Raw genomic sequence first — 19,574 nt, 5'->3', positions numbered from 1 at the left:
CCATTAATCATTGCCCAGTGCTCCAATCTATCTAGATCCCTCTGGACTTCTGCATGGACAAAACATTTCACTTGCTTTTAGAGTGACAGTACTTTTTGAGTCAAGCAGAATTTGTCTCTGTTTGTGTGGAATAACAAAGTAGAGTGTTGTTGTGATACACAAACTGAGAATAAGTAGCTTTTCATTTGTCATGGTAATATCTGTATGACCTTAATTTTTTTTTCTGTAAATGTTTTTTAATAGCAGATGTTGATGAGATCCATGGGTATTATTGGGATTACAGTTACAAAATACTTAATGCCTATGTGTTTTTCAGAGACTTATCCATGATTCTTCTTTGATCACTTAATGATCTAAGCTATAAAAATGGAGAAAAATCAGCAATTAATTTTTTCTTGATATTTGCCACTCATCGTAACTGCATAATGTAGTTAAAAGTGTAATGCAATTATCTCTTTTTCAATCATCCTTATCCCATGCTGCACAAAATGAACTTCCCATTAATAATATTGCAAGCTTCATGCTGCATCAGGCTGTAGAAACATTATATACTTTTGCCTTGATTTGAGAAGAAAATTACAGTTGTCCTATATAAGGATGTAAGTCAGAATAAAATAGTTTTGAATCCACAACAGTCCAATTTCAGGGCTACTTTTTTAAATGGCACAGATATTTAGGGTGTGATTCAGGTGCCTAAAAGTATGCATCAAGTACCACTTTAGATGCCTTAGCATATCCAAGATATTGACATACTGCTGCCAAATATGACACCAAAGGGGAAACTATGAACTTTTTGAATCCTTGAGGATTTAAAATGACATTGGACAGCAATGTTTAGGCAATCAAATCCTACCTTACAGATTTCTTCTATGTCTGTAATAAAAATCTAACTCTGAGGTGCTGAATAATGACTTACGTTTACATGTTTTCCCATCATTACGAAGCCTGTATCCTTCAAAACACTGACAAGTATAAGATCTGTCGCCATTTACACACAAATGTTCACAGCCATGATCACTCAGAGCACAATAGTCAACTCCTGTAGGAGCAATTGAAGTTATTAAAAAAAATTAACAAATAATGAATCAATTATTTTTCATCTCTAATATTTGCATTGCATATAAGCAAGTAAGTATAAATACATTGAACTGCTTAAAGAATAATCCAGTTCCTTATTCTATAATATACACATAGCTTCAATAAAATGTAAGAGGGCCTTGTGGTGTACTTTCCATTGGTTGCTTTAAGCAGAGTTGAGAAATCATACTTTCCTATGCTTAAAATAGCTCAACAGAGTCCAGTCCACGTCTCGATTCTTACAAATTGAATTTAAAAAAAACCAAAACAAAACACCTTAGCAGTGATTTTATATAAGACAGTGGCAAAGACATAAAAGCTACCTTGTGAACATTCTTCTTTAAATACAGTGTCTAAATGGCCCAATGTGAACGTGGCAGTCCCCAGAACTCACTTGTGCACCTGACTCAGCTGCTGTGGCAGCAAGCAGAAAACCTCTCAGGGACCTCACTTGGCTTTGGCTTAGACTATTCAAGCTTTTGCAAAGAATTGCAAATGACAAGTACTGTCAAATATGGTCCATTTTCCACCTTAAATTTCGTAAGTGTTTCTTCTCTGTAATACAAAGACATAGGACTCCTGGGATCCCCCAGGCAACACTTGCTACTATCTACTGGCTACACAGACAGTGTCACTCATTTTTTTGTAACTGGTTGTTAGAGTAGAAACCCGTTTACCATTCAGGTGTTCCCACAGCTGCCTTAAAGATACTTGTGCCTGTGTATATGACACCAGAATTGTAATTCCCAGATGTTTTCCCATTAGGAGGGGTATATGTTAAATGATAATCCCTTCCATTCAACTGCTCATTCAGGAAAACCCAAAGTGCCAGAACTCTTTTCATGATAGCCTGAAAACATCCACGAGTTTTCAACAGCTCATCTGGAGCTCAGGAATAGGACAAATCTCCTTCCTATATATATATGAGGAGAGGGGTATGCTGGCAAGAAGAGGAGCTATTCAAAAGGGCTCAGTTTCATTGCACGGAGGGATTCCAGAAGCTGCAGCACTGTTTTAATGCTGCTGATAGGTCTCCAAGTATGGCCTGGAGGAAAATAACTCAAAGAATGAAAAAACCACCTCTTTTTGCTACAAAGGAAAAGGGATTTTTCCATATGCAAGTTGATAAAACTCCATAGTTAGGCTGTTTCTAAATTTGCAGTGGTTCTTTTAGATAAATGTCTCGACAAATTGTTTCTAGCAGACCCTATCACTGTTAGATGTATTCTAGTTCTGCTTTGCCACTGCAGCTCTCTAGAAAGGGGCAGACAGAAACATGTCTGTCAAGATATTGGATAGGGCTAAAAAGGTTAGCATGCAGGCAAAGAAAAGGTTAAAGACGAAGACAAGTTGCCTTTACTGATTTGCCTCACTTCTCCCTAGATCATTTTTGTGACTGAGCACTTGCAGTTTGACTTCTGTTAAAACTGTGTTGCCTGAGTGCAAGAAATGGGGCAAACTCTGGAGCTGCTCTGACACTGAACAAACTTGAAAAATAATATACCTCCAAAATCTGTAGAAAAAGCAGCCAAAACCCTCTCATCAAAGAGGTCCAGGAAAAGTCACCAGGTAAAATGCATTCGCATTCCTTTTTTCCTGGTCCTTTCTATATACTTCTTTTCCAGTGAAGGAGGCAATTTGGCTATTTGTGAAACTACAATGATTCTCAATGATCATTGGATTTATAAAGAGCTGTCATGACAACTTTTGTTCATTTATTAAGGGTTCCCATGCAAAATGTAAGGCTCAGTGTGGGACTCTCACTTTTCCTTCTGGCCCAGGTAAGCTAATGTAGTTTGCCTGGGGGACACTACTGTCAAGAATGACCTGTCAGTCAGACACATTTGTCATATGAATGAAAAACTGTCTCTAACACCTGGGGATGAACAGATCTTCCAAAACTTTTTTGAATATGTGACGATTTACAGTTGACAAGTATCCTTTCCTAAGTCCTTTTTCTGTCTGTTTCTGCTTTCAAATAACTATTAAAGTATTATTGAAATGCAGATTGTAAGAATAAATCAAAGGTGTGTCCTCTTCCCTGTATGAAAACAGAAACCTTTCCTGGGTGAACTGACATCAAGGAGGTTCCCACAAGACTTACGTGTGCAGGTTTTTAGGTCTTCATTGATGACAAATCCTTCAGAGCACTGACAGACATAGGAGCCATCAGTATTTAGGCACAGTTGCTCGCAGCCATGATTGCTTTCAGCACAGTGGTCCACTCCTATTGATGTGTGTTAATAATTGAAGAAATCACATTGGAGCCTTAGATACATACACTATGACACTGTAGTTAGTACACGATGCCTTTACAGAGTAAGGGAAAAAGATCAGTACAACTTTTTATTTATGCAGTATCCCCACCTATTTGAGTAACTTGAATTAATTAACAACACCTAAGTAAAATGAATACAACAACCCCACTTGGCAGATAACAAACTTGATGAAGTGCAGATTTCCCTTGCCAAAAATCACAAAGGAAACTAATGCAGAGTGAAGGGAGAACCTTGAAGTCCTACCTAGTCTTACCTGCAGAATCATGCTTTATTTCTTTAAAAAGCAAGACTTTCTCTTTTGTTCATCATAAAATTTTCTCAGAGAGAAAGTATGAATAGTAGTAACTCTTGAAACAGAAATTATGGCTTTCATATTATTTCATAAACAGTAAATTCTTTTTTCAACAGGATGAGAAATCACCAATTTAGAACTTTAACCTGCCAACAGATTCAAGCAGTTAAAGCCTAGTGGGGGACAGATACAAATTATGAGTGTGAGAGTGTCTTAATATGTTCCTTTTCTTTGATTTTCCTATTCCTATTCCAAGTAAGATAAAGTGGAATATTTTTTTTAGTCTTATATGCAACTGGTTGTGTGAAAGATGAAGGGTGGGGGAAGGTAGAGAGAGGTGTGAATTGGTTTTAAAAATTATATTGTCTCATAGAATGAACAGCAAAGCAGTAGGGTGAGATACGTGCCCTTGCAGATGTACTATGTAATCTGCTGACTCTGTAAGTACAGAAAAAGTACATTTTAGGAAAAAAGCTTTATACTGAACTTCCTCATAATATTTGTTTGACTTGTTAATGGCTATTTTTAGTTATATAGGCCCACATTACTTTAGCTTAAATTGATCAAAAGCAGTGGAGTTCTCTCAGACACAAACAGTTTCATATGTCGCTATTTGCAAATCATTTACAGATGTGAACAGGCATGTCTGTAGCTGTTTGTTTATGTAAAAAAATTTCTGTAATTAATGTAAAATTACTTCATTCTAAATATTGCTGTTTATTAGTTTATTTAACTAAGCAACGAGTTTGCAGTAATTGGTCCAGATTTACCATTATACAAAGACAGAGATAACGTTGACTTAAAAAAGTGAAGCTGAGGTGTCAGTTTTTACTAGCTAAAGTAAGTTCCAGCTGGAACATTCTCCTTTTTCCAAGAGTTTACATCACCGTGAAGAGGCTTGTGTAACTTCTCAGAGCACACAAAAATGTGGGGGAAAAAAAAGAAAATAACTGTCCCCCCATATTCTCTATGAAAAATTGCATCTGTTTGGCACCATCTTTTACAATACAAACACCCACACTAATGTGAATTTTAACATTTAAATACTTTGGGTTCTCATGCAGATTCTTTTAACACACTCTTTCAAAGAGTGGAGTAATCACAAAGCTGCTAATTACCAGGCTTTAGAAATTAGTATAACTGTAAATTTGGTCATCACGTGTGCTTTACTACATGTGTAAAAAAAAATGTAAGAAGGAGAAGGGACAGGGAAAGGCTCAGTATTTTTAAGAACAATGAGTGGTTTTGGGATATATTAATTTTTAACTATTCAACTTGCGATAGCCTAAACCCATAATTGTTAAAAAGTTCTGAGCTTTTGCAACACATCCGTTTCCTTAAATATGGCTTTATCACAAACAGTTTATTTAAAAATAATTACTCCCTGGCCTATCAACTTTTTTTTAATTTCAGTGACTGGGAGTTCCTTTGGAAAAATGTCATAAGTACATCAGGGAAAAATGCTGCCAGTATTTTGGATGATGTGCAAAATGGTTCTCTGCAATAAAAGTATCTTCTAAAAACTGGGTGATGTTAAGTGGGCAATGTTGGCTTTTTCTGGTGCAACACTGATCCTTTGTGTAATAACATTCTTATAAAAACTGGATATTTTATCAAAAAGATCACTGAAAGTGTAAACATGTAGAAGGGGGAAGTCTCTACTTATTTTCACATATCAGTATACATCAGTATCAGGTGTGCTGCAGTTTACATAGCCCATAGCAATGATACAGATGTTCAACAGCAAGCACTGGCTTTGTGTTAGACACCTTGGCTGAACACAATTCCCCAGTTATTGGGATTGAAGAAGATGATGCTTTAGTTCTCTGTTAGATCAAGGATCTCACTATAGCATTACTTCACTAGGACTGGCTTATGATGGACTTTACAGTAACACAGGTTTGCATAGCTCAGAAAGATCTCAAAAGGGGCCCAGGAGCATTTTCTCTTTCTGTTCACACCTCGCCCCACTGCAGTAACTAGTCACTGCAGTTCATGAGACACACTCATTTCTGCACGTATTGCCATCATGTCATTGGGCGTATCCATGATGACATTTGCACACAAATGACTCTTCCATGTTAACACATTCATGTTCACAGTCATGCTGACCTAAAGCACAGTTTACTTTTGTGGAGAAAAAACCAGTGAAGAATTCAAGCTGGCCATGAAGGTTTCTGAAGTAAAACAGGCTTTAAAAACTCATTTTTCTTAAGTGATACTGGATTCTGTGCTTTGGGCACCTGTTAAAGCTGATAGTGAGCTGAGGACCTGAGAGTGGATTGCAAATACTTGGCTATGCCAGACTTTACTTTGACTCCCACAGACCTGCTCCTGTAGTGATCAGAAATCATGCATCATGATTAGGATGCATGGAGGAGGAATGCCTAGTGCTAGTTACCCAGTGATACATTCTCCCTGATTTATAATGAGGGCATATATTCAAATGTTCTGCTTTATTTTACAAGCTTTTCTAACATGAGCCTTGTTATAACAAGGTTTGGAATAGGAGCTTGATCCTGGAAATGTCACCAGGTTTACAGCCAAATCCAAAGCCCCCTAAAGATAAGGGAAAATACCCCAAATGTGAATTACAATTTGCCTCTAATTCACAATTATTCTTGGCAATAAATATTCAACACAATGCTGTTCTTTTGCTCCTATACTCACCAAGGCACATCCAATCTATAAAAACCTGAATGTATTAAGATACCATATAGATAATAAAAACCAGTATAGCATGGATTGCTGTAAAAATGGCACTGTATAGACAAAGATGCTTCATGAGAATGTATCTTTAAGATGGAAAGAAAATACAGTTCCAAAACCAGATAAATTTTATGAGTGTCTAGAAGCATAATTGTGTTGCTCCAGGCAAGCTTCTTACTCATAAAAAATCAGCAGTGCAATTCTGCCCCCCAAGCTGAGTCACCAGATCAGGCTAGTTCCTTTTGCTGAATATATTCTCCTTAAACTTTAACAACATTACATTGAAAATCTGCTGTGATTCTAGGCCCCCACTCAAGAAGAGCTGTAACACAAGTAAATAGCATGTGTGACTGGTTTAGAACCCTGACATTGCTGAGGCTGTTTTTACATTTTTTTTTAAGGAAACTGTGGGGTTTCGTGTGTGACTTTAAGTTGATTTTAATAGCTACATTACCTATGCAATACTTTCCCAAGCTAATGAAATACATCTGTCCTTTGCTAAACCAACTGGGCAAAGCAAGGTGGTTTGTTTTTTTTTAAAGTTGTTTGTGTCACTGCTAGACAAGGTCAGAAAGTTTCAAACAAGTAATGAACTTATTGTTTTTGAGCCACTCTGGTTCCTGTATTACTCCTGAGGTTTCCATAAATCTTTACAGAAAACATCTAATATACAATATACTGTACAAAACAGCAAACAGTATATTTTTCCAGCATGACTGGCTCAGTCAAAATTCAAGTTTATAAAGAAACATTTGTTTCAACCTTAATGATAGAGAAAACTTTCATCCTTTCAGAATGGGAACCATTCACAGCAGGTTTAAGAAAAAAAAGCAGATGAACTTTATTATGTCCAAGGGATTACTCACTTTTGCATGTTTTCTTATCTGGATTAAGTCTAAACCCTTCTTGGCATTGACAAAAATAGGAATCATCTGTATTAACACATTCCTGTTCACAGCCATGGTCCTGAAGAGCACAATAGTTTGGCCCTAAATGGGAAAAATTTGTGTCAGTGAGAAATATAATTACTCAGAAATAAGCTAAGTAAAAACTAGTTAGTTTGTTTTCTTTTGCCTTTTTTTTCCTAGGCATCATTCTGACTTCTCACCATATTGTTTCAAACTATGAAAATAAAATGTTCTTTTTTTTCCAAATACCTGCTATACTTAGGAATATTTGATTGTACACTTCAATGAATTCTTTGAGAACACATGTACTACATGCAGTAGAGAAGTTAGAATCTTAAATACTTCTTAACATTTTGTAGCTAAGTCCTATACATTGCCTCATCAAAATTGTCTCTTTATTTTACTCAGCGCAAGTTAGATGTGATCTGTACAACATGCTTTTGTATGCTGTTCATTAGATCAAAGCAGGACAATCAGGTCATCAGGAGCACAGGTGTTTTGACAGCTCTGGGTGTTTGCTACATAGTTCTTCCATTTAAAATGCTTGTGAAAGGGAAGATGAGCAAAGTCTAGAAACAGCTACTAGTTGTGTATAAAGTACCTTAAAAAGGAAAGTAATTGTGCAGTAAGCACTGGGATATTTACCACATAGTGTTTACCACTATTGGTGAAGTCAAAGAACCTGACATTCACTTAGATGCAGTTTCTGGCCATTACTTAGTTTTGTATCAGTGGAATTAATTAACTTACACTAGTGAAAGAATGGTCTTAACCCCTCAGCACTGCTAAAAATACATAAAAAAGTCACAAACCTAGTAAGTCACATTTGTGAAGACATCCAGTCACTTTTGAACACCTCATTACATAACCTGAAAACTGGCATTCAGAGGTTAATTATTATTCCCAGAGGTAACTGTCTTCCTGAGGCAGGAACTGTTCTTTCCTTGTATGTGTGGCGGGCTAAAGCAATTGAGACTTTACATATGATGAAAGCCTTTAGCAATAATAAACCACCTATATTTGCAGGACACACAAAGTGGAATGTGACTTTCTAAGAAAACCTGAGAGGAGTATTTTATAATTTATGAACTGTACTTCATATATTTATAGAACATTTCCTTTACCAAAGCTTTTTATGACAGCATATGCACATACACAGATACATATCACAAGGATATCTTATCTGTTTACTGAAAAAAAGTATTAGAAAATACAGTTTGTTCGAGAGTGCACTGAAGAGACAGAAACCATAAAGCCACGTGTGTGCACCAGAGGAATATGGCTGTATGCCTTCTGGACCTAATCAGTGCTGTGTTGCGTTTACCTGCTCAAATCCTTGCTAACTCAAGTGTGCAGGACAGACTTTTCCTGGGTAAATGATTCTGAAGATGACCACAAGTGTTGAAAACTATGTATTATTTTCTTTGTTGGAACCTTGAGGCTATTATGTTGGGAACACTAAAAACATATTTCACAGGGCTTCATTAACACCGTCCAGATTAAGGTTGCTAACAGAAGGCCTCTACCAGCTATAGGTCATGTGAACCCACCCACAACTCAAACAGGGACCTTCCCTAAAGAACAACAGTTGAGGCTCAGCACCCCTAAGTACAAGCAGAAGCTATCATCCATCCTCTTGAGAGGAGCAGCAAGAGTGACAAAAATCCCCTTAATAGTTAACTTAGTAGCTAAGAATGACCTCTTCCTGCTTCACTGATAATCTGATTTGCTGCTCTCTTCCAGCCACACATAGAGTTCTCTGCTGGTGTTGGCAGGGTTGCCCTCATGAGACGTGTTCCTTGTATTTAATTCTAAGAAGTTTGGAGTAATTCCCAGAGAAAACATTCGTCAGAGATGCACGACTGTACTGATAACATTTACATTTTCAAGCTTGTCTTTGTAGCCATGAGCATGAAAGCTTACTTTTTATTTTTGGAAGGAAAGCCAGGATTCTGAGATAATCAGGAGATCTTGGGAGCTGGTGCCCCAGGCCCAGGCCTGCTTGCTGATGCAGATATCTGGTCTGGCATGGGTGGGAGTCTTGGCTAGTTGGTGATCATCCCCAAGATTCAGTATGTAAGCCAAATATGTAGAAATTTATATGAAAGATCTTAAATTTACAAACATTTTAAATCCAGTGATCTGAAGTTTGTTTCTTCATTCTGTTTATGCTGACTCAAAGGCAGTGTGATTCATACCATATGGAAGCTAGGGGACACTTTTGCTCTGAAAAGCTCTCATGGTGTCTTGACTTCTGCAGCATTAAGAGCTACACAGTTCTTTCATTCATGCTTTATTTTATTAGCAAGGCTCAGAAGATATCAAGTATAATGAAAAGTGGCTTAGTAAGTTTTACTTATGCTTAGACTCAGGACATGCATCTTGAAAGAGATTGATTTGACATGGTATTTGCTCATTCCTCCCTGACTACTCCTTCTGAATCAATCTCTATGGCCCACCATGTCCAGTCACTTTGATTTTTCCCTAATTGCAACCTGATGGGATTTTCTCCCTTAACTGTAAACTAATTTAAAGCATTTACAACAAAACAGAATGCAGTTAACATGGCAGAGGCGCACAGACCTCTAAGAGGCCTTGTCTGTGGCCTCTGCCTCTTGGCTTGGGAGCTGCATTTAGTGTCAGGCTTTCACCCTTGGTTCTTGCTTGAGCTATGTTAGAGGTACACCTGTGCCTAGCCTTGCATTTTGCTGATGCTGACCTGCTGACGGGCTGGCTTGATTTCCTGAATTGACCTTAGACCTTTCTTGACACTATGGACTTGTCTGGTGATCACTGGGGTGTTGGCTGAGCCTGGTTAGTCATGGGATCTCTTTTGTTCTTCTTTGGGTACTGTGGGACCAAAGGCCTTGTCAGAGAGATTACTTGACCCTGCTTGCCTTGTAGCCATCCTTGGCTCCCAGCTTGCACTCCATTGTGGAGCAGTGTACTTTTGTGTTATATGTTAAAGATCTCTTCCATTCCACAGAAATCCAACATGAAACCATAGATGTGCTTGCTGAGAGTTTCTGGTCAAGATCAGAGGGGAAGTGACACGGGGAATGTGATTGTGGAATCTGTTACCCCACCTGACCAAAAGGATGTAGTGAATAAGGCTTTCACAAACAGGTAACAGAAGTCTCCAGCTCATAGGCTTTTGTTCATTTTGGAAATTTCAACCAGCCAAACACTTGCTAGGAGGGTAAGATATCATTGTGCAGGCAAGTCAGGAAGTTTCTGCACCAACTTGGTGACAACTCCCTAACACGAATTCTTGAGGGGTGAGGTTCTTCTTGTGTTGCTGCTGTGACTATGAGATGACTTGAATTCACAATCCAGAAGGCTGCGAGGGGAAACAGCAGAATCCAGACTCCATATTTTACAAGCTCAGATTTCAGATTATTCAGGGAATTGCTAGGAAGAATCCCCTGGGAAAGAGCCAAGAAGAGAAAGAATGCCCAAGAGAGCTAGATGATTTTTAAAGAAAACTTGCTAAGAGCTCAGGAACAAACGATCCCATTGTACTGGAAAAGCTGCTTAGAAGATCAAAGAGCTTTTCAGTGAAATAAAACACAAAGAGGCAAAATAGTAGAGTGAGAAAGAAGGACCAAGAAAAAAAGAGGAGTATAAAAGCATTGCTTAGGCACTTTGGAACAAAAAAAAGCCCAGCTGGACCTATTACTACTGAGGTACACTAAGGGTAACAAGAAGGAAGCCTACAAATATGCTGGTAGCAAAAAGAAAGTCACAGAAAACATGGGTCTTTTGGTTGGGTGAACAACCTAGTGATGAACAATTCAGAAACAGCTGAAAAAAAGTAATGCCCTTTTTATTCCTGGTTCTCACAAACAAAGCCTTCTCCCAGATTTCCATTTGTACCAGCATCGTTTGGGAAGGACAGGGGCTAGCAACATTGTTTAGAGACTACTTAGATAAACTGGATATACACAGATCCATGGGATGACTGGTATTCACCTGTGGGTGCTGAAAGAGCTAGGTGATGTGACACTACTATCTATAATGTATGAAAATGCATGGGGACTGAGAAAGGTCCCTAATAACTGAAAAAAGCTAACGTTACACTCATCTTTAAAAAAAGGCAAGAAGAAAGATTCAGGGAGCTATAGACCAATGCACATCATTTCAGTCCCAGGGTCATAGGGCACATCCTGTCAGAATCAGATTCAAAATATATGAAGGACAGGAAGATTATTGGGAATAGTCAACATGGATTTACGAAGGGCAAACCACACCTGACCAACCTGTTCACCTTCAATGATGAAACGACTGCATCTGTGGACAAGGGAAGATCAGTGGATGTAATACACCTTAGCACTAGTAAAGCTCTTGATGCTGCCTCCCACAGCATTCTCATTTGGAAGCTGAGGAAGTATAGGCTGGAAGAAAGAACTGTTAGGTGGGGTGAGAATTTGCCTCAAAGGATAGTGATCAATGGCTTCATGTCTGGCTGGCTGCTAATGGCCAGGGTACCACAGGTGACAGTACTGGGGGTCACATTGCTAAACATCTTCAGTGACATAGATGATGACACAAAGTGCACCCTCAGCAAATCTGTGGGTGGCACCAAATTAGGGTCAGTGACTGAAAGCAAATAGCAGAACTTCAATACATAGGAACTTCGATAAACTTGATGATTGCACCAGAAGATGTCTTGTGAAGTTCAGCGAGGAGAATTGCAAAGTTCTGCACCTGGGCTGGAAACAACCCATAGATTTACAAACTGGGAAGTGAGCTGCTGTCAAGAAGCAGCATGGGCCAGCTGCTCCCTAAGGGAAGGAGAGCCAGGAGCCAAGGGTGATAATACAGCTGAGCAGGGCAGGGGCCTTGCCAGACAGGCAATGCCCTGCAGTACCCAAGCAAGGTGAGCAGGGCAGGCCTGGAAATGGTAGCCAGGTTTAACCAGAAGTCCAGATCATCAGATAAATACATGCTGCTGAGGCAGGTCTGAGGACAAGTCAGGAAGCCGGCCTGCATGTCAGGATGAGGTGAGGCCACTGCTGGTGAGGGCAGCCAGGGTCTGACACAGCCCAGTGATTGCTGGGTAGGTCCACAGCAGCAGGCAAGGCCACGGCCAAACTGGGAAGTCAGTCTGTAGGTCAGGATCTGGATCAACAAGGGCTATTGCCAGGCCCAGCTGGAGACTGCACTTGGCATACTTTGTCCAGTTCTTGAACAATCCTTTCCCTTCTCCCCCCACTTAAAGGGAATAAACTGAAGAGGGCTCAACAGAGACCTACTGCTGGGACATAGTGCACCTGACTTGTGCACTTGAGGAATCTGGTCTTACTGAGTTTGGTGAAAAGGAAGGTATCTAACTGCAGCCTACAATTACTTCTTGTAGGTCATTACAAAGGTGATGGAGCTACCCCCTTTTTGGTGGTGCCAGATGATGTAACAAGGAACAATGGTCACCACCTGTGGCTTGGGTGATACGCGTTGGACATGAGGAAAATGTTTTTCACTAGAGGGATAGTGCAGCAGTGGAACAGGTTGCCCAGAGAGGTTGTGGACTCTCCACTGGAGCTTTTTGAGACTCGACTAGACAAAACCATAGCTGACTCGATCCACAGCTTGTGGCAGTTCCACTTTGAAGAGGAGGCTAGAGTACATGACTTTCAGAGATCCTGTCCAACCAGCATTTGAAAGCTTTCGTGTTTCCAACATAGACAGCAGCCCATGGGCAGACTGACAGTCTATATAGCCCAATGTGCTGTGTCAAGCACAGCCCATTATACCTAAGCACAGTATACCTAAGTAAGAGGATAGAGACAGGACGAGCCTGAAATACTATTTTCCCAGAACACTCTTTCACTTTCCAGCAGTTTGTGCATCATCAATTGAAACAGGTTAAAATAATTCATACAGTTAGACTATAAGCTAAAAAACACTCAAGACATATAAAATGTTTATGCAGTTTTAAGGTCTTTGTTCAGTTCAAACTCAGGGAAAAAATACTGCTTATAATACACATTCTTAAATAGAAGGAATTAACAAAAATCTGTGCTTGTGCAGTGGAAAGCACTTATGCTATAGTAAGATTTCAAAAATACATGGATGTAGAAGCATACGTGGAAGTATAAAACAATTCAGACAGCCCTTAGCTGACAGATACTTGACAAATGGGCAAATTCATACAATTTACAAGCAATGTGAACAAGTACAAACTGTATTCTGGCCCTTGGGGAGGCAGGAAATTCACCTCCCCTGACTGACCATCTGAAAATTAGGTGTCTAGCCTGGCAAGTCATTCAGTCTCCCTGCATAGTCAAGGAAAATACAGGTACTTCCATAAATTTGTGTCAGAGCTGTGAGCAATCACCTTCTAGAAGTGTGTGTTTCTTTTCCTTGATCATAAGGTCAGATGTACAGCCTGGGTTAGATGCTTTCTTTCTAAATGTTAAATTTAAGTGAAATAGATACCAAGCATAATATACAATACAGTCTATAGGTTAACATGGTCTCTCATCATAGAGACTGAAATGCCCCCAAGGCTGTAAAAAACACCGAAATGCAGTGCTATATTGATGCATTTTTTGAGAAATAATGTTTGAACACATTATTCAATAATATCAGCTAAATTCACCAATGGCATCAGCAGTTCCACTCACCTAAAACTAATGGAGTTTGTCTGCTTACAGACACAATAGTAACATTTCTTTATCAAGGCCCATATTTATGAAGAAAGGTAACTAGGAGGGTACATTAAGGCTTTCCCTTCACATTTCATGAAAGTGAGTTATGACATTAAACACAGTGGAGTTTTTAGCTTGTTTTCCCAATTATTGGAAGCCTTGGCAAGAGTACTTTCTGGTCTGTCAATTCCTCTCTGCTTTATATCCACTCCTAACTCTGGTAATTTTTGAGCTTGTTAGCCTGGTATCAATCTAGTTTGACAAACAACAAACAAGCAAAGCCATGAAGTTATTATAACCTGATGGAAACATGGAAGCTTGCTAGAAGATACTGATGTTGCCAGAGCTTTGGCACACTATCAAAGAACTCACTCTTGAGAAAAATCTGTAGGAAAATAGGCTGCAATGTTTCCTTTGATTGTGGAACTACTCTTATTTAATTGTAGCTTGTCTTACAAACTGAGCAGATTATAAATTGTCTTGCACAGACTTGTTTGTTTACTCAGCTAGGGACATGATATTCTAACTGAAAAATCTGAATAATCAAAGAGACTATGCAAGACAAAGCTTTGGGCTTTTACTGTTGAAAAGGACCCTGGTTTCATGTTAAAAGCTTCCTGTTCATAGGAGGGACTCCTAGCCTTAGTCCCTCCCCCAAAACCCCAAACTACTCCCCAAAACAACTTGCATTGCTTTCAAGACCTTTGGCTTCCAGGGCTCTCCAACGTTTTCTATACCTGACATATTATTCGGTGTTCCCAGGACCAATGGGAGTATTACTGCTGAGAACTGGAAGACAGAAGCACAAACTGTTCATAATTAAACCTTATCACAACTCACTTCTGCAAGTTCTTTTGTCTGGATTTAAAATGAACCCTGGGTGGCATCTACAGTAGTAGGAGTCCTCAGTGTTAACACATTCATGTTGGCAACCTTGGTTATCCAAAGCACAGTAGTCTACAACTGAAAAAGAACAAGACAAATGTGTACAATTAGAAAAACAAAATTAGAACTATTATGCATAGATATTATGGTACTAGTTACACAGAGTAGCTATAAAAGAAGGAAAAGCTGACATAATTTCTGTTCTGAAGAGCCTTTCTGCAGAAAGTAGTGCACTCTCAATACCAGTCAGTAAATCATATTTGATATGAATCCTGGATCATTTCTCCTACCCTTTGAATATTTATCAGCTCTCAGATTGTCAGGAGCCTTCTCAACATGTTTTCTCAGATCTGGAAACCATGCCTCAGTCAGTAACTCTGTCCAGATGTTCACACTGTAGACCAGGGCATAGCAAAGTTTGTTTTAGTTCTGTCTTCTGTCTCTCCAGTCCCAGTCCTGGAATTGCTCTACTTTTCCTTAGTTCCCTCCCAGCTGTATTAGTTCTCAAGAGCTGTTCCTGTAGCCTGAGTATTTAGGAGACCCATGGTGATATCTTCTACATCAAGGACTGTCACAGTACATTAATTCCCTCTAGTGTGCTCCAGATTCATCCTGTACAAAGCAGCTGCAGCTATGAAGCCTGAGAGCTTCAGGCTGATATTTACCACTGATATTTTGCTTATATAACACCTTTTGTATGAGCAAAATAAAATATCATAGCTCATCCATCACTTATTTCATAAGTCTGTGCATTTATTACACAAACCCATACTTACAAGATAGATTGCCAAAGGTTAATAAGGTAATACTTTAGAGTTTACTCAGTCAAGCCCATTCAAAAGTGCTAAAAGAAGTTAATTTTTTTTATTATTATTTCTTTGCAGGTTAAGCTGTTTCTTCACAAAGAAAGTCTTAGAAGAAATTAAAGATAAGTCACAAAACAGGTGTTCTGTCCCCAGAGAGCTGCCAGGCCCACATTAGGCAAGTTTACCTGATTCTTTCTGCAGAAGACAGTAACATGCTTAGCCTCACGCAGACATTTAATGAGACAGGGTCCCCTTCTTTGCCAACTGAGTAATTTTTTCATTACTTTATACTGCTGAGCCTCCAAATTGCTCTAAGAGGAGTAATTTGTTTTAATTATATCAGTTCCTTCTTCAATAGCCATGCCTTTGCAAATCATGCATATATTCAGGTGTGCTAAGATACTTAGTCAAGGTCAGCTAGTGAGGAAAGCAGGTAATCCATTCAGTTACTTTGAAAGAGCTTCTTTAACGCTTCAGAATATTTGTGTTGAATCATGTCAAATTAGACTACTTACTGGCTAATATGTGAGACCATTTTCCTGGCAAGCGCCTTCCTGTTTCCAGACTGAATAGCTTCATATAAAAATGTATTTACTGAATATATATTTCAAGGTTATAATGGGTCATACAATTAGTCAGCTTTCCTCTTAAATTAATTCTAACCACAGGCACATTTTCAAGTGTTTTAAAAGACACATTAAGAAATAAGTAGGCCAAAGAGTATATGATTTTTTTCTATCTAGCATCATACCTGGGAAACAGCCCATATGGATCGCTCCATAAAGTCACCTCCTCTGCATTTAAACCCTAGTGAAATGCATTTCTACCACAATACCTGCAAATGTCTGACTAATGATGATAAAGTTTAGAATAGAATAGTTCCACTTGGAAGAGACGTGCAACGATCATCTATCTAGTCCAACTACCTGACCAATTCAGGGCTGACCAAAAGTTCAAGCATGTTGTTAAGGGCATTGTCCAATTGCCTCTTAAACACTGACAGGCTTGGGGCATTGACCACTTCTCTAGGAAGCCTGTTCCAGTGTTTGACCTCCCTCGGTAAGGAAATGGTTCCTAATGTCCAGTCTAAACCTCCCCTGGCACAGCTTTGAACCATTCCCATGTGTCCTATCAGTGGGTACCAGGAAGAAGAGATCAGCACCTCCCTCGCCACATCCCCTCCTCAGGAAGCTGCGGGGAGCAATAAGGTCACCCCTCAGCTTCCTTTTCTCCAAACTAGACAAACCCAGAGTCCTTAGCCGCTCCTTATAGGACATTCCTTCCAGTCCTTTCACCAGCTTTGTTGTTTGAGGGACAACTAAACAGGCCTTAGAATGTGAGCAACATCTGAGCAACTATGACCCTAAGCGCTTTCAGATGACAATCTCTTGAGGGAGGAACTGTGCCTTCTTATGGCTGTGCAGCTGCTAATGTACTGTGGTCAGAAAGGAAAAAAAACCCAACAAAATAAATAACTAATTTTTACAGGCTTGCTTTTTTTCCATTTATAGCCTTCTGGGGACCTCTTACAGAAGTAGGTCTGTTGGTCTGTAAGAATCATGAGCATACCAACTTAAATAATGCCTTTCCACTAACACAGTTAAGAATTGAGAATATTCTTTTGACAATTGCTTTTGGGGGTAAGTATTATTCCCTTTTTTCAATAATTTTTATATACAAAGTGCCCTAATTCCAGGCAGGCTTAGCCTCGCAGACTGGCACTAGTAATTGACCTACAAATTCATTTCACTTTTAGCTTCATGTTTCATTTCAGTGGTACTTGCTTAGAAGGGAAACTTGTTAACAACATTCCAGTCAGCAAGTAGGTAAGTTGTCTATGGAGTTAAAGCTTACTGAAAAGACTGAGAAAAATTATAAATCTCTATTTCTTATATTGAAGTACTGTAATCCTTTAGTTGGTATGAGGAAAATATACAGTTTGTATAAGAGCAAAGCAGAATATTTTCTTAATTTTTTAAGTTATATTGTTTTCATATTTCTGTACTGAGTCATGAGATAAACACTAGAATGTGAACACTTAGAGATCTCACTGTTTTTAATGTTAGCCCATGCCTATTTCGATAAAAAACTTTTCTAAAGGATGAATTAATGACCTTTTTAGTGAGTAAGCGATTAATTTGGTTGTCATCTACCCATGTTTGTTCCAACCTGTTTTTCTTGCTTGGAATTAGTTGGTAAGCGATGAGAGCCGTCTTTTACTTCCAGTTACCAGTTCTGCTCTCCGGGTGCTTACACTGCCCTCTCTGAACTGTGGACAGCATGAGTCACCTTTCTATTGTATTGTTGGTTTACTCTGATGATGTTTATATAGCTTATTCAGGTATAAGAAAATGAAGTAAGTTAAGCAGAAAGGTAGAAGAAAAGGGTAGGAAGAAAAAGTGACAGAATAAGTAAGGGCATATAAGGAGGATGAAAAAGAATGCGGGGGAAGAGTAGAGCAGACTCATGGAAGACTCGTAAGAACCTAGAAAGCAGCCAAAAAAATCTAGCGGTGCCAGGACTGCAGAGAGGTGCCAGTACCCAGAACACTGCCAGGAGAAGAGTTCCCAAGCCCAACAGCTGCAGCAATATGGAGACAGTCTAGCACCAGTGCCAGGAAAGAGAGGACAGTATGTCCAGCAACATCAAGAAGGCGGAGAGACAAAGTGGCCAGCAGCAGGCTGGAGAAAGAACGGCTCATTACCACCAAACTTTAACTGACAGGATTTTGTTCATGTGCAAGAAGGGAAGTTAACATGAAAAGCTGTTTAAAAAGGCAAAGTGATAGTGCTCTGCCAGCCATACTTATCACTGAGCAGACAGTTTCAAATATTGTTTAGTCTACAAATTTGTTTGTAAACAATGTGTTGCAAACACTCAGAGTCGTTGGCCATTCAGTGATCACTTTGAATGGATATGTTGTGAGCTGCTGGTTGTGAGATTTTATTTAATTATTGCCATTTAGGTAACTGGCTGACATGTGTCAATAAAGCAATTGCCTTTGATGCTTAACCAGAGAAATTAGCCCGTCAGAAAGAAGGAAGGGAACTTAGTAAACCTGTTTGTGAAATGAGTTTTCTGCATACCCTCATTTACTTTTGCTGGAGTTAAAGTTTTAGAAGTCTTAGATATCTTAGAGAGAAACCTTTGGCTCTTTCAGAGAACTGCAATGTGTATGTCCTACTGAAATTCTCTCTTCATTCTCTGGATGAAAAGGAGAGAGTAACCTTAATGAAGTCACTGCTTTTTGCAAAATTGTCATTGTACTCAGTGGTCTCTGGTATATGTGTACCTCAAGATCTTTCTTCTGATCCTGCTCATTTGATAATAAATACTTCACAGAAAGGAATGGTTAACTAGCTTAAGAGTAATGAAAACTGAGAGTTATCACTAATGATTCAGAACTATACATAGTCTCCTTTACAAGATTTTCCAGCAAGGATCATTATTCATTTGTGATCACATCTGTGGAAGCTGTACATTCTTGGTAACAGCATATTCCTCAAAAATCTCAAATCGTTCAAATATGAAAAGTCAAATTCTGGAGACTGATAGCTAAGACGGTTTGCAGACAAATTAGCATCAAAAACGCAAATTACCCAGTCAATCTTTTCCTGTTCAGGAAATGTAGAGAGGCTAAGTTCTGCAAGGGTAAAACATAATTAATATACATTGAACCATTCATCTACAACAGTAAGAAATGAAAAAGATAAATGGTCACATAAATGCAAAAGAAACTTGAAAAATAGAAGTGCTAATAATGTGCTTTAAAATCACAATTAATACTGCTAATTATTGCAGGGGTATGAATAGCATGAGTTCATGTTTTTTTGCTAAACTTGTTATAAATGAATAGAAACCAAGTGGAGAGGAAAGACAGCTATAAAATGCAAGATACCATAGTGAACCCATGCATGAATTGTATTTTGAAAATAGTTGAAAATAACTGAGAATATGAAAACTTCAAG

The 19,574-nt window shown here is 38.8% G+C and overlaps 1 protein-coding gene across 7 annotated transcripts in view; it reads right to left on the bottom strand.

The window, feature by feature from the left end:
* Window positions 1-19,574, bottom strand: part of MATN2 (matrilin 2) — a 78,208-nt gene that overhangs the window by 23,022 nt on the left and 35,612 nt on the right. For 6 of the 7 annotated variants that reach the window (XM_049822161.1, XM_049822169.1, XM_049822151.1 and 3 more), the window contains exons 6-9: window positions 14,756-14,878; window positions 7,224-7,346; window positions 3,182-3,304; window positions 917-1,039 (exon numbers count right to left, since the gene is read on the bottom strand). In XM_049822161.1, coding sequence (XP_049678118.1) covers window positions 917-1,039; window positions 3,182-3,304; window positions 7,224-7,346; window positions 14,756-14,878 — 492 coding nt within the window. The remainder of the gene's footprint in view (window positions 1-916; window positions 1,040-3,181; window positions 3,305-7,223; window positions 7,347-14,755; window positions 14,879-19,574) is intronic. The other variant, XM_049822196.1, reaches the window with a different exon arrangement.

The sequence above is a fragment of the Accipiter gentilis genome, chromosome 2, assembly GCF_929443795.1.
Source record: "Accipiter gentilis chromosome 2, bAccGen1.1, whole genome shotgun sequence".
Classification (NCBI taxonomy): domain Eukaryota; kingdom Metazoa; phylum Chordata; class Aves; order Accipitriformes; family Accipitridae; genus Astur; species Astur gentilis.
The sequence above is the reverse complement of the archived record's forward strand: the minus strand, read 5'-3'. Positions and strand labels throughout refer to the sequence as shown.